This window comes from Vanacampus margaritifer, chromosome 11 (assembly GCF_051991255.1).
Source record: "Vanacampus margaritifer isolate UIUO_Vmar chromosome 11, RoL_Vmar_1.0, whole genome shotgun sequence".
Classification (NCBI taxonomy): Eukaryota; Metazoa; Chordata; class Actinopteri; order Syngnathiformes; family Syngnathidae; genus Vanacampus; species Vanacampus margaritifer.
In genome coordinates this window covers 19544813-19561643 of record NC_135442.1, presented here as the reverse complement: position 1 = coordinate 19561643, position 16831 = coordinate 19544813, and the positions used below count along the sequence as shown (strand labels likewise).

General features: G+C 38.9%; 1 protein-coding gene across 4 annotated transcripts in view; it reads right to left on the bottom strand.

Moving 5' to 3' along the window:
- dgkg (diacylglycerol kinase, gamma) overlaps positions 1-16831 on the bottom strand; it is a 126756-nt gene that overhangs the window by 92423 nt on the left and 17502 nt on the right. For 3 of the 4 annotated variants that reach the window (XM_077580155.1, XM_077580158.1, XM_077580157.1), the window contains exons 1-2: positions 11466-11664; positions 1902-2280 (exon numbers count right to left, since the gene is read on the bottom strand). In XM_077580155.1, coding sequence (XP_077436281.1) covers positions 1902-1968 — 67 coding nt within the window. In that variant the 5' untranslated portion in view covers positions 1969-2280; positions 11466-11664. Of the gene's footprint in view, positions 1-1901; positions 2281-11465; positions 11665-16831 lie in introns of those variants that run through there. The other variant, XM_077580156.1, reaches the window with a different exon arrangement.

Below are 16831 nucleotides of genomic sequence, written 5' to 3'. Positions count from 1 at the left end.
TTCATTTTTCTGTTACATTGTATGTGCTAATGGCACAGCCAGATCATGAACGGCAATACAAACCACATCACAGAGGATGAAGGCATGGCTTATACTATCCTCCCATGCAGCACAGCAGCTCTGTTTCAGGCCACCATGGACAAAACGAGATGGTCGTGAGACAATGAAACAAAAGACATGATGATTAAATGTGACAGGCCGATTGCCGTAAATGCCCGGACAGATTTTTCAAGTGTCAAAACCTTTGCCGTGACAATCACGGTGCAGATGAGAAATCAGTTCGCCACAGTCAGACGGCGCGGTTGCAACTACAGTAAAATTGTGTATCTGTAATAGGATTTATCAAAACTTATATGGTCCGTAGTGGGACAGGAAACGACAGGAAAACATTCCACAAACTTTTCAATGTATTGGCATCTGTGGTAAACCACCAATTTGGAAATACGGAGGGAAAAAATAGGCAAAATCCCACACCACGCTGTGTTTCAGGTAAACGGGAGCGCCGTGGCCACCGGGGGCATACTGTAAACACAGCCTAAGGCCCTGTTCACATAGAAGCAAAGCCGGCTTCGTTCCTCAAAAGAATCTTGTACACATACTGTATAAACGCTTAAAGACATCCAAAAGAAGACGCTGAGGACGTTTAACGGCTGTAATGTATATGCCAAGTCTGGAGTGGAGCTGTAGCGCAGCAACAGGGAGTTGATGGAAAGCCTAGAAGAAGAATCAACGAAGAAGACGACCCGCTGATCTGAATAGCCGATAGGCCCAGACTTTTGAAGCCCTGAGGCCGTCATGTTACTCCTCCCAAGAAACGTTTCATGTATGCGTATCGTTTATACAGTAGTCTGCTCGTGAGATGGGAGGAGTAAGATGGCCGCACTGTTGCTTCAACGGCTTGCACGGACGTGTATGGGCTATCGGCTATCCAATAGTCTACACAGAACAGTGTGACAAACACATGAGAAGTGACATTGGCGGGTGATTCAAGTACAACAACAGCACGCAAAAGATTTTGCTGTAAAAGCTATGCAGGTTGCGCAAAATGACGACAACACGGCTATCCATCACTGTTGACAGACAGGCGGTTGGCACGCAGTCACGAGAAAATTGGAGCATGCGTCATCAAACTACGACAGTGTGTCGCCATCGAGCTGCGACCACTACTTCATCACTGGAGGAGTATCCCGCATATGGTGTCCACATTGGAACGTAGACCTACGGGCCGCGTTTTAAAATCTTTCCACTCTGGAGCCCGGTTCCAAAAGTGATCGGTTACAAGCTCAGAAACGGCGCCGCTGTGTGGACGAACTGCCCAAAGGGTAAGAAACTTGTGTGTATACATTGGAACGGGCTTTCGTATGGACGGGGCCAAAGGCAGTGTTTTTCAATCCTGGTCCTCAAGTAACACTATCCAGCCTGTTTTCCATGTCTCCCGATTCCAACGCAGGTGAGGATCGTTATCAGGCTTCTCCAGAGCTTGCTGATGAGCGGTCATTGGAATCATCTGCGTTGGAAATCAGGAAACATGGAAAACAGGCTGGATAATGTTCCCCGAGGACGAGTGTTGAAAAACACTGGCCTAAGGCACCGTCATTCAAAGAGCGCAGCGAATATGTCTCACATGCGACTATTTTTTCAGAGGCCTTCACTGAGACTTGTGAATTATGCCCAGCAACAAAAATCCATCCATCCATCCATCCATTCAATATCTGTACTGCTTCGACCTAACGTAAATAAGTTTGTTAACATTGAAACCTAGTTTGGGTCAAGCCACTATAATTTTCCTAGTATGTAGGCTACTTGTTTGGCATAACCCCATATTTATTTTATAAAAGCACCCCAAAACAAACACACATACAGGCGTAAAAAGCAGTGTGTTACTGTGTGTATGTACTTACACTCACTGTACTGTTGCAGTTGATTGAACTCAGCCGGGCTCAGGCAAACCCAGCTCCCGTCTCCCATAATGCCTTAATTTGCCGAGGTTTGGAGCCGTCCGGAAAGGTGCAATTTCCACCAGAAATAGACAGGATAGTTAGGTCAGATTGAGGATAAAGATTGAGGCTAGGAGGTTTGTCATCTCGCCCAGGAGAAGAATTATAGTCCCTGAATCTTCTGAAGACCTTTAATAATCCAAAATATGAAGTATAAAATGTCCACCAGGGGATGTGATGGGAGGATGTGTCAGGATGAGATCAGGCCAGATGTAACCTGTCTGATTGTCATTTTAGCGACGTCGTCCTCATGACTCAGCAGAAAAGGCCTCCATGTTCACACCTGCACACAAACACACGACATTATACACTTTTATTAACACAGGCTACAGCAACCGTTAATACTGATTTAAAACAGCTCTATGAGGCAGAGCAGTTGTGAGCCAACCACCACAGTAAAAATAGAGTTAGAGGAACAGTGTATTTCAAAACTGTGCACTAATGGTCGCTATGAGTGAATGTCACATGGTAGTTTTGAGTTTCTGCTCACTAACAAACACATCAGTTCCCTGCCAATGGTAATAATCCTTAATGTAACTTTATGAAAGAGGAAGCACTTATTTTTACTCATAGATTGTATTAGCAATATATATATAAAATTTTAAAAAATCCCACAAATGTATACTTTAATATAATAATTTTATATTTTACAATTCATTCATCAATGATTAAACTATAGATAGATAGATAGATAGATAGATAAGGAAAAGCACAAATATTGGCCCATATATAGTTGACGGATGGTGTTTATTGATGTTTTTACAAATGTATGGTAACGAACAGGATTGCACATAAGTGCGCTGATGCGCATGACATGATCACTGCAAATTGAATGTTACGTTCCAGTTCAAAAAGTCTGTCACCACCACGCTAGGCGGGCTATACTGCCACAATTCAAAGTCATGTGAGCCGCCACCGCAACGAACGCTTCCGAGATCCAACTTCAAAATAAAAGCTAAGTAAGGCATTGATATCCATGTAAAATCTTGCTTGTTACGCTTTTATTTTGAAGTTGACCCTCATGGTCCATCAAAGCGGTCTGTGGTGCAAAAAAAGATTGGACACTGGACTGCTGCCCTAGAGAAGAGTGCTAAGCTGCTAGCAGATCGCAGGCTCCCATACAACAAGTCAGAGGTGGAAAATTTAATTTTTGATAAAAGTGGTAAATATGAATTTAATGTATTTTTATAGAACAGCTAATTGTATTGTTTCAATAAGATGCCATGTGTATAGCCCTGATATGTTGTCATAATTGGGAAATTTAAAATAAAAACTGAAAAGAAAAATTTTGTTCAGTTATTTTAAAATGACATATCTACACATATTAACGATAAACCTTGCCCAGATGTGCCATAAGTCTCTGAGTCAGGGGTGCCCAAGTCCGGTTCTTCAAGAGCCCCCATCCAACAGGTTTTTTATGGTTCTCTCCACCAACACACCTGATTCATGATTAGGACCATTATCAGGCTTCTACAAAGCTTGCTGATGAGCTGATCATTGGATTCAGCTATATTGGAGGAGGGAGACATGGAAAACAGGCTGAATAGGGGCTCTTGAGGACCTCTGCTCTAAGTAATCTATGAGGTTGGTGGGACAAATGAGTACCAAACAACAACCGGTGCTTATTTGAGGACCACGCCAAAGATGAATAATATTTAATAATACTCCTTTAGATTTTGCCATCATGGAACTGTGTAGCAGTTTTTGACATGGCTTGACATGCAAGTAGTGCAGGTTCCGTCAGTGACGGTGGGAATGTGAGTGTGAATAGTTGTGCCTCTTTATGATTGACTGATGACCAGTTCAGGGTGCAGTGCAGTCTATCTTTTGCCTGAAGTCAGCTGGGATGGGGCTCCAGCTCCTTGCAAACCTCAACATGATAAACAGTAGGGCTGGGAATCTTTGACTGTCTCACGATTTGATTCAATTCTGATTTTTGGGTCTGCGATTCGATTCAAAATCGATTATCGGCTCAGAACGATTTTAGCTAAAAAATTATTTGATTGACAAGGATTTCTGCTTCAATTTATAAAATAATTTTCATGATCTACTCCAGTCTGACTCGCTAGTGCTAATTAGAGCGATACTCGTGGCACTTTTATCACTCAAATGAACGATTATTCATACAAAACGCTTCAGGAATGTATACAGAGAAAAATCTTAACATCCTACACTGCAAAAAAAAAAAAAAACTTTTATTGGAATAACTTGCTCATGACTTTTTACTTCTATGTGGCTACAACTTAACAGTGTATCAGAACGAGCGGAACCACACTGCCACTAAGTGGCCAAATCGTGTACAACATGAACAGTGCTCCCAATAAAGGCACACACAAACAAGGGCAAGACAGTATAAAATAATTGAAATAAAATCGATTCTGAATCATACAAAAAAAGAGAATCGCGATTCTTATGAGAATCTATTTTTGGGCACACCCCTAATAAACAGTATAGAAAATGGATGGGTTGGGTTTGTTTTTGTTCTATGAAGATTAAATAAATTGGATGTGCAGCATTCAGCAAGTGTTGCCTCACTCTCCAAACAGGATTTCTTTGTTCTTTCTAATAGCCACTTTCAGCCGTTAAAGTATCATCTTTTTCCCCTACAAAGAACACATGCATTACATCATGTCAACATGTCGTCAGCAACAAACAATGCAATCATTCCGGTTAAGAGTTGAAAAGAACACACAGAAGCAATATGCTATGTGTTCCTCAAAGTGAAGCATGTGCGCTCATGGACATGCATGCGTTGTTGTGTAAAGGGACAAAAGGAAGATCCCTGTGTGTTATAGTGTGTGTGTGAGTGTACAGAGGGCCTCCCCCCCTCTGGTGCAGAGAGGGATTCTGTTTTGCTGAGCGGGTTGCTGGGCAACCATGACGTCACTGCAGCGCAAAGAGAAACACCACGAAGGAAACATGAAGGACACTTGACTTACTGTCCGAGATTGCTATCTGCTTCTGCTTTCATACACTGCCCTCCTATTAGCAGTCCCAACATTAGGTACACCTGCATGATCTGATGACATCCAACACAAGATCCCTCCATGAGAACAAAGCCCACTCATGACTGACACTATCAGGGAGGTACGAATTTAACAATATCTTGGATGTGGTTGTAGTTTTCTGTACCACTGACTATTGGTCCCCAGCAACTGTCACTTTGCTCCTAGTAAAAAAAGAATAATCTAGACCCCTGGTTTAAAGTGTTTGGGTGGGGTTTAACTTTTGAAAATCATTTATCAGGGTGGGTCTGGAAAACATGACTAAAATTACACAAGCCTTTCTCATCACTGAGAATGTCTCTGACTTAGACATCAAGACAGCTCGGCGCGAACAATGGAATGATGCGCAACAAACATCCTCCACCCAACCACATGCTTGATCTTCCCAGCAAGCAGCGGGGAATTCACATATAAACACTCCGTGCTAGATCAATGAAAGTCAGCCCTGCTTGTGATTTTGGTCACCAAGTTCAAACAGTGAAACGATTGTTGTCATTTTCCTAACAGACTGACTGAAATCCACCAGACAACACGAGACACACTTGCCTGGCTTGCCAACCATGACATATACAACCATAATTTCATCTTGCACACTGTCATATGACAGAGGAAGAAAAACAAGTTTGCAGTACTGCACAGTAGCCAGTGCTGACCAATCAGAGGACAGAAAAATGCTGACATTGTTGGGAGCCTGATGTAAATAAATGTCGATAAATTTGACTCTGATTGTTTAAAGAAACAATCTCACTGCCTATATAAATATACATTTACTGCAGGGGTCGGCAACCTTAAATACTCCAAAAGAGCCATTTGGACTGTCTCTCACAGGAAAAAAAACAAAAAACGGCAGGATACAAAAGTCTGTAGGTGAAAAAGTCTGTTAGGGTGCTACGTCAGCACTTCTAAATATGGGTACGCAGGCCAATGGGGTGTCATCTTCTTTTCGTTCGGTTTTGCGAATCTTTCACACTGTGCAGGGCAGTGTGAAAAGTGCTTCAGGTTTTGATTAACGTTTTGATTAACATTAAAGACAATTTCAGCTAACGTTACCGTTTTCCGTTTTTTTGCCTTCCACAAGTTTAACGTAGTATATTTGTAAATATCAAAGTAAACAATTTGAGCAAACATACAAACAGAAGGCAATTTTAGTCTTTGATGGACCTAGAGAAATTTGTATCCATAAACTTAATGTGTACCTCCGGTACCCCATTTGAAGTTATTGATGGGGAAACGGAGCAAGATTGTAAAAATTGATTCATATCTAGTGTTCCAATTTTTGTGTCTAGTCTTGTATTTGGAAATTCTGCCGGTTCATTTTAATGTACGTCACCCATTACTTACTATTGAGTGCTACGCCAGAATCTATGGGTACTATAGACTTCGATATTTATTTATTTATGTATTATTTATTTGAAAAGGATATAACTACTGCTGTCAAAATTAGTGCGTTAATTTCAAGTTCCTTTAACGGTACTCATTGGGGGGTTTTAACGCGTGATTGATGACCGCCATTCACTTGGAATGCCTGTACTATGGTAATTCCAGTCGCAAAGCAGCAGACACGTCACACAAATGTATCAGTAATAAATGTAATAATAATGCATATATTTGCGGAAACTGAGGCCAAGTTGTATTTTAACATTTGTGCAGAATTTTACAAGTTACTTCATGTTAAAGATTACATAGCGTTAATATGAAAAGAAAAATGCACTGACCTGTCACCAATGTCTTACAAATGCAATTATGCCATCTAGTGGCAGAAAATTATCTCGAGACAAATCAATATCAAACTTGTTTCTTACAGTACTTTTTCATTTTAACTAAATTATATGAATTATTATGAAATTACTGTATCAATAACTAAAAGATGCAGCCATATTATATAAGTTTAACCCTTTTTCCACTTTTATGTTAACAAGAGTATGAAAACTCAGGGAAAGAAATATTGTACTTTTAGAACAGACGTAAAATTTGTGATTAATCGTGAGTTAACTATTGAAGTCATGTGATTAATTACAATTCAAAAAATTAATTGGCTGACTCCCCTAGAAATAACCTGACCTGACAAACAGGCTTCCGGCTTGCATACGGCGGGAGATTACTTACATGTGCGTACAGCACCTCGTCTGTTGCATCTCATCTTTCTTGAAGAACCATATACAGTACTGTATACTTCTCTTTCTGAGCACCACAGGGACACTTAAAGTGAGTCTACCACAAACCAAAATCATGTTTTTGTAAATGTGGAAGGCCATTTAGACCAGTGATTCTCAACTGCTAGCCAAAAGCTGAGCTGCACTGTATTTGTTGTCAGAGTAGCTAGAGCACAAGTGAGTACCGTTTGCTGATGCTTACCCAATACTTTATGTTCTATGTGGGAACTTGGCATGTCTCACGACTGTCTAATCTAAATAGAAATACATGCATTTTTGTTTTGTTTTTACTAGCTGTCTGCGACCCACTTTTGGGCCCGACCCGACCCACCAGCTGAGAATCACTGATTTAGGCAATGAACAAATAGATGTCCTGACTATGTTTTCCCCCCTGCTTTTTGGTAAGAAATAAAGTAACTGCACAAGCATTTACTTTTACATTTTTTTCTCCATGCCATGCGCTCGCATGTGACCTTGTAAAGCTTACTCGTGCCTGTGCCTGCACTTCAATTCGTCTGGCCACACAGGCGGCCTTTGTCACGTAAAATGTGAATTGACTTGCTGCAAGGCACACAGAGAGCAGCAGCTAATACAGGAGGAGATGTTTACAGCGATAATGGCGAGCTGGAGGGATGCTCGCTGACATACACTCACGCAGGAAGTTGGACAATAATGTTGTTGTTTTTTTGACAGCGCAGGATGCGTCTGACACCCCCGTCCTAGCGATTCCAGGGTCGAACCTCTTGACAGGAAGTTCAGCAGACCCGATAGAGGCGGCAGTCTTGGCGCTGTCATTGTGGACACGCCCACGAGAGGAAGCTTTCTTCTTCTAATTTTTTCCTCAGTGTCAAACACAAGGCACTCATAGAAAAGTTTTCGCTATGTTTGCCAAATTTGGACGTCGTATAAGCGGGTCACTAAAGTGTATCATGATTACAAGTATTTCATACTGATCAATATCAGTTATTATTGAGTTTTTGTGTTCTATTCTATTTAATAACAGGTCCCCACAACTATGAAAAAGTCAAATAAACTTGTCAACATAAATATAAATATTAAATATCAAATATTTTATCATGATTTTTTTTTAAATATATATAATATTGGAAATGAAAATAAATATTTGGTCACCTACAAACAAGAAATACATGACAATGATTCCAAACACAACAGAGTGACTCCGTAAGAAGCATTGCAAAGTCCTGGCCAGCCACTCTCCAGACCTCAACCCCAAAGAAAATCTGTGTTGTCCGGCGACATCCCCGAAACATCACCGCTGGAATGGGCCGATATGATATGCCAGTGTGTGTAAATCTGCTGAAGACTTGCGGTAAACGTTTGACCTCTGTGGTTGCCAACAAAGGAGTTGAACTTTTGTTATTGACCAAATACTTATTTTCTACTATAATTTGCAAATACGTATTTTTTAATCCTACAATGTGATTTCTAGGATTTTTTTTCTGGACATTCTATGCCTCACAAATGATGTGTACCTATGATGAAAATGACAGACCTCTGTCATCATTTTAAGTGGGAGAACACATTTTATACAATTTTGTATAAAATTACATTTACAAGCTCAAGACAGCCTTCACTTCCTTTTAGCTGAGAACTTTCCACTAGATTTGCCATTTGTTTGTAAATGTATTTTTATGTATGTAAAAACGATTTTACATTAATCATATATATAAATATATATATATATATATATATATATATATATATATATATACAGTATATATATATATACACATACATACATATATATACACATATATGTATATACATATATATATATATATACACAGATATATACATATACATATATATATACATATATATATACACACATACACACACACATATATATATATATAGATATATATATTATATATATATATATATATATATATATATATATATGAATTTGGTGTTTTCAAGTTTTGACATTCTTTTACTATGTCAATTTGTTTTTCTGATTTTTTTCCCTTCATTTTGTTAATTTGTCATTCATTTGTACACTAACAAATTTCTGTAAAATCTACAGTAAAAAAATGTAGCATCTGTTTTTACAATACTTAACTGTATACCGCAATGCATTATGGCTAAAACAAAAAAAGTGCATTGCTGTATAATTAGCGGTCAAATACTATAAATTTTACAGCAACTATGTTTTGGCATGTATATGTGTGGATTACATGTAAATACTGTAAAGATTGTCGGATTTTGGCTTGTATAGAACTTTCTATATGAAAAGAAGCAAATAGCAGACCCTGTATTGTCACCGGAGCACGGAAAATAATTCAGCGAATTGGTGAGTAATATTTTAGTGCCAGGGCAGTCTGCATCGTCTTCACATCGCATTTCTCCAATAAACAGGCAACATTACAGTTAACATGATTCATGCACTCGGCTGCAGAACGAGGATTGATTTTACAACAAGGGCAGCATTATGGATGACTGGTTAGCACGTCCACCTCACAGCGCTGACGACGTCAGATCGAGTCCGGGCTTCGGCCTTCCTGGTTGGAGTTTGCATGTTCTCCCCGTGCCTACAGGGGTTTTCTCTGGGTGCTCCGGTTTCCTCCCACATTCCAAAGACATTCACGGCTGGCAACCAGTTCAAGGTGTAGCCCACCTATTGCCCAAAGCCAGCTGGGATAGGCTCCAGCACCCCTACAACCCTTCTGAGGAATAAGATATTAAGAAAATGGATGGATGGATTTTACAACGACATACTGTATTATGTAGCTACAGGAATTCCTATAAATTAGAATACAAGAAGCAGTTGTAAACTAGATTACAGTGAACTGCTGTTTTCTTTATAAAAAAGTAAATGCAGTAAGTAACTAATTTATATACAATAAATACTTGTAAGTTTCTTGTAAATTCTACAGTCAATTGGTTACAGTGCATCTAGATCTAATCTAGATCTTATTGTTTCATAGTTGCTATGTAATTTTTGTTGGTGTTTTTGGGGGGTAATTTCATCACATTTGTCTGCCTGACTTTGTTCCTAAGCAAGCAGCATATTGAATGAGCAATTTGGGCTGCTGTGATTGGCTGGCAACCACTTTGAGGTGTACACTGCCTCCAGCACGGCCACCACCCTAGTGAGGATTAACTGTTTGGGGACTGAATTAATGGATGAACATAGCTGATAGACACCTTAGGGTTTATAAAATTCTGTCAACTGTGACATTTGACATTCCTTTTTGTTAGTTTGCGTACATTTTAACACAAGCATATACATGACATATCATATTACTATTATCTTATTGCCTGATTATAATAACAACAATAATATGCTATTGCGGCTTTTGAAAATGATAACAGCTTTTATGGACTGCAATGGTAGAAGGCCACCACAGCATCATGTTTATAACACGCCCAAGTGGATGCTTAGCAATCAATAAACATCTCATCCAGCTGCACAAGATGTCGTTAAGCATATGCTGTCAGCTGCCTCATGCTGGAGCGCCACTCAACCAGACAAACTCAGGAGTAAATCAATAACTACTATATGAGATGAAATTTAAAGAGCAATTATTTTTAAACTACTTTGGCATTCGTGTGGGCTTCTAAATAGAATGAAATATACATAATATAGAACGTCTGAGTGCTTTAACGTCCCGCTGAATTCCATCTCAGGCATCATATCATGTTGGTACTTTGTTGTTCAATATCATTCATCCATCTTCTATGGCACTTATCCCGTGCAATGTCGTTTTAAACTGGAGCCTATCCCAGCTGACTTGGGATGAAAGGCAGACTACAGGAGACACTAGAGACAATCATTCACTCTCACATTCACACCGTCACTGAGTGGGAGTGAACACCAAATTCATGCAGGCAAATGTATGTCATTATTATTGTTGTTTCAATTGTGTGAGAGGGAGTGTCCAGCCTGGAGTGCTCACAAGCCAATTGCAAGGCACACATAAACAAATAAGCATTCCCAGCATATTAACACCTATGGTCAGATTCAAATCCAGAACCACTCTACTGTGAGGCTTTGGCGCTATGCAAACATTACTCCACGATGCTGACATTAATAGTATGAATTTGCACACAGCATTTGTGGGTCAAATATATATTTGGACCTTTGCACTGCAAAATAGTTCCTGTCTTATTTATCTGTTTTACAGGTGTGCATGTAAATGATGTCAAATGCAAATGACAATGTATGGCCCACCTGCCAACGGTTGAACACACCTGTCTTAAAGCACGAACGCAAAGTGGACTTGATGGTTGTGAGATGTCGATAGGAAGATAACACAGCATGAATGTCAGCCAAAAGTCCATCCTACCTGATTTCTTCCTTTGCCGTTGACAGGAAGAATCCCCGCTTAACATCCCAAATCAGCAGCACCACAAGCGTGCGCGGAGGCGGTCCTGTGCTTCCGAGCCTGCAGAGTTGTGTCCACGCGGTAGCAGAAACAGAAACATCACCCTCACCTCATCCTTCTCCACTGTGAATGCAAGAGCACTTTTTTCCCCCTTCTCTCTGTGAAGCCCTGCCCCTCTCTCTTTCTCGCTCACTGTCGTGTGCTTCTCGCTCTCTTCCCTCTTTCTGTTTCCTTTCACGTTCATTGGCTTGTTTGCTTGTGTGTGCCAGTTGTTCCCCAATAAAAAAAATTCAACTGAGGATAATCATTTCAAGTCATCCTTTTCTGTTATAATGGTCTCTGTCACATGATTTGAACAAAACGTGCGATGTGTTTCCAAGGTAACATGCTGTAATGTCAAATCTCATTCGATCAGGTTAGTTTGTTTTGCACATGTAGTATTTTATTACTTGTTGTTTTTAGCAAAAATAATAAGAAGATGGTAGACCTACTTTATTAACTTGACAAAGTGAATTTCTAGAGAAATTGCGTGTGAATGCTGAAAACTGAATGCATGTGGAATACTTGTGAAGTAAATTGGAAGATAAATTATGTGATTACGGGATGATAAATATATCAACACGGCAATTAAAAATTGAAATGGTAATAAAAATGGCAATTAAAATGCAGTAAAATAAAAACAAATGTCAAAGAAGCACTGGGTTACACCAACAAACGTTTAGTTTTTTCAATTTTGGGATTGGGATTGTAATTAGTGGATTAAAGTTTTCCAAACTTTATTGAGACAATTAGGCATGCATTTTATTTTTACGCAATAAAAATTCAAAAAACACAACCTAACAAAAGTAACAAATAAAAAAAGATAATGACCTTGTTTTCATTTACTCACAAATGGATTAAGTGTAAAATCGCGGCTTGTTTATTTGAACCGCTGCACCGTGGTAGTGAACTGCTCGTATATACGGTTGGATATGGCTACTATTTGGGTTAGGGTTACATTTTGGTTGAAATGTGGATAAACAAACATTGATGTCTGAATAACCAGTAATGCTATCCAAAGCCCTCTTGTTTGGGATTGGTTAGGTTTAGCCTGGGGTGGGGTTGGAGTCCAGTTGGTGGGTCAACAGCGCTGCCAACCATTCAGATTGTTCGTATTTTGTTTGTTTAAAATCACTGAACGCTGCTGCATTCTGGCTGTAACATGAATATTACAGATATTTTAAAAAGCCGGTAGCTCAAGTGATGTCATGCATCACTCCTCAAGCACAGCAGTAAAAGATAGCAGATGCAGACAACATTAGCTGAAAGCTAACGTCTTGGGGCTAACCCCGATCACTGCATGCTATTTTCATATCGGCGGCGAGGAATAGTGGCAGAGACACAACGTTTTTGTGGAATATTGGCTAGAAATAATTTAGTGTGAGAGAGAAAATATATATGTATACCGCAAGATATACTGCAGAAATGGGGTCCCCCGATAATGTCTTTAACAAAAGGTTAAAAATATAGAAATTCAGATCAATTGTTCTGGAAATGTATTTCCAAAAGGTTGACAGCTCTGTGTTGACTTTGGTGGATTCTAAATCAGGGACATGCAGTACATATTAATAAACATTTCTGTAAATATGCTAGCTAGAGTTAGCCAGAAGGCTTTTTTTAACTGCTGTCCCTATACAGATAGTAAGTGTCATTGTAAAACAAGGGTTGGGGGTCAGAGTTAATTATACTAACAGACCGTTATTTGTTTATTTATTTTTAGATAAACAAAAACAGATACAGACTACAAACCAACTATGCCTAATAATGAACGGTATCATACAATTGAACTGACTCTATGTTTGTCCCAGGTGCTGATCGTTAGCGTTAGCATGAGGTTGAGTTAGCTTAGTTACGTCTCAGGGCAGACACAGAGCTGGTCACACCGAGTTATCTATCTTGACACACATTTCCATTTTTAAACACTATATTACATATTGTAATCATAATGATTAATAAATTCATTTAGAGTACAATAAATTGATACAATAAATATAGCCCTGAATGGTCATTGCCTGACCAATCTAATGGTTAATCAAGCCAATATGAGCTTAACCTACTATATTGGTAGTTTGTAGTCGTAATAATTGTAATTATTATGGATAAACAATTTTAAAGTAATTTAACCAAAAGGAAAAAAATACAAAACGGCCATCTTGTTTTCTGTTGACCCTACCCCCCACTAGATTGGTAGTTTTTTTGTTTTGTTTTTTAATCAATTTTTAGAGTGTAGTTATCATGGATGAACAATTTAAAAGCAATTTAACCAAAAGAAAAAAAAAATGCAACAAGAGCCATCTTGTTTTCTGTTGACCCCATACCCCCACCCTCCCCCACCGCCGACCTTTCTCTCTCTCACACACACACTGCTCAGCGTGTCAGCCTCCAGTAAAGGTGTCACTGCAACGTGTCGGCCTGTTGTTGCGCTGTTGGCTATTTCTGTTGTGACATCATTGATGAACGAAGCCAGATCCGCCCCGCTTGCCCATTTCTCACTGAGTCGCTTAACACACACACACACACACACACACACACACTAATGCATGTGCTAATGCACCAACTAGAGCCCATCTTTCTGCAAACTTTTTGTCTCATTTTGCAGAATTCAGCCTCATTTCCCACTTATTGCCGTTGCAATGCTAAACGAACCACATCCCTAGAGGACAGAGAAAAGCCTCCATTTTTGTTTTTCTATCGCTCCTCATTACCAGCAGCATCCTGTCCCTTTTTAGCCAATTAATTCATTAACTGTCTTGTGGATTTGGCTTGTTGGACACAACAACAAATAACAGTAGTATGGCTACGGAACATTGATGTACAGGCCTTGAGAACGAAATCCCTCAAAAATGTTTTGTCTTGAGTTTCAAGTGATGGGGAGGTTAGAGGTTAGGGGAATCCCTTATTTGAAATCCTGACCCAGGATTGAAATCCTACTTTGAAACCCTATCATGGCTTAATTTGAAACCTAAAACCTGACTTGAAAACCTGCACCTGTAATGTATTCTCATTCATATGTTTTACTACTGGGCTATATATCGGTATTGCAGGCAGATTTGAATTGCGCAAGTTGACCTATCTCCATGACTTCACCGCCCACGCAGGAAGTGTGTGACGCGTGCCACACTCAATATAACAATTATCAACAAAACAGGAAGTGGAAGGCGGCAATACAGACACGTGTGGTTTGACAGTTGAACAAAGGTTTCTTTTAAACCAAGAATAGCATAAATAAGAAAAAATACAACAACACAAGGTTTATCATTGCAGGCTGACTTCATATTGTACACCTCGGTCTGCTTTTATTTTCTCAATGCATCCACACACACGCCTTGTCTTTGTCTTCTCATAAGTGATGATTTGACCGTGTGAAAATAACGTCTCTCCTCCATTATCAGTGGCAATCAACGTTGCTGAGTATTGCTGAAAATGCTAAAGTGACACATATCCAAATCTGTTTTGTTTCTGCTTATTTAGATATACTCCACAAGGTTAGAACTACACAGATTTCAGAGACTAAACTAAAAGTCAAACAACAACAACTTACTTTGGTCACAATTGATGTTCTTCATTGTTGGCTGGGAGCATTTCTTTCCTCAACTATAGAAAGGACAATGAATTAATTGGGAGAAGACCTTTGTATAAACTCATTTTCTCATACTAGACACTAAAAAATGATGGGTTGTTGTCCTAATCCACTGGCAGGCTAGCTGTAGATTTTGCGCTGATTGCTTTAACAAAAGTTGAGTTAATTACTTAAACTCAGATGATTGGGCTGAACACCCTAAAAAGAGAATTTTTGAACCAATTTAAGATTACAAAATGAATTGTTGACCAATTTAATACAATTGCTTCAATTTGCATAACACACGATTGAGTTAAATTAATCCAAAGTGAATATATTAAATTTAATCAATTATGAGTTCATTAAATTGATCAATTTATATTCACTTTGGATTACCGGTAATTTACTTCAAATAAACTCACTTTGGATTAACTGAATTCAAGTGAATATATTAAGTTTAATGAACTCATAATAATTCAACTCAATATCTTCACTTTGGATTAACTTAATTCAATTGTGTGTGTGTGTGTGTTACTAATTTAAGAAGCAATTTCATGAAGTTGGTCAACAGGTCAACAATTCAATTTGTAATCTTAAATTGGTTCAACAATTCTGTTTTTATAGTGAAGATTGGCTTGGGCTGAACAGTTGAAGCTGGTCACCATTTTGGATGTGTAATGGAGTTGAAGTAAATGTATTGTAATATTCTTAAAAGACTTTGGGCACCTGAGTCCGAATTCAAGTCCTGGTCTGGACAGATGGCATGCCCACAAAATGGGTGGGTTGTGTCAGGAAGGGCATATATAGACATATCATGCGGAGTAACTTATTGGAGCATCAAATAGTTTCTGGTTCTTCTACTTAGAAATTGTTGTTAATGAAATGAATTAATACAATCTCAACGTTATTTATTACACATGACAAATGCAAATTGACACATGATTTGCTTTTGCAGGCTACATAAAATGATGTGGCAGGCCATATCTGGCCCTCAGGCCTTGAATTTGGCACCTGTGTCTTATTCTATTCATTGAAAAATCTAGTCTAAATCTACAAACTCCTTGTGGGTGTACAATGACATATACACCAATAGTAATAATAAACATTAGTTTTTTGGTGCTAGGCGAACTTTATAAAAGCTGAAGTAGCCCATTAAAGATAATTTGATAATTGACCACCACCAGTTTTCACTATTTGCATTTTGCAATAATAATGCAGACTTGGAGCCAAGCAGCACACTAGTGGCGATCTTCATAAACAACAAGCTGAGAATGTCTTTGATGAGAAGCATGAGATTTGCTTTAGCAAACATCAGCCAGGGCAGATGAATGCCAATAAAACAATTCTTATTTGTTTTTTTGGGGGGGGATTCGAGCAGCTGTGTCATTAGATTGGGTTTTCATGAACTCAATCAGAATTCCAATATCATACATAAGAGTATTTAAAAAAGAAAAAGAAAACTCAACAGTGATGATATAAATCATGCAAACACACGATACTATACAGGTATGTGACTTGTAATAAATTACAGCGTCAGACACATGCAGTTTATTATTGCATGGATGCAGTGGCCTGACATTTGCATCTAATAGACAGTGATTGGCTGAGGACCAATAAATTGAACGAGTGCACCTCACATGTGAGTTCCGAGATTTCAAAGGCCCAATTATGTCAATATTATGTCAACATGACTTTCTGTCACGAACGTGCAGCAAGACATTTCAAAAAG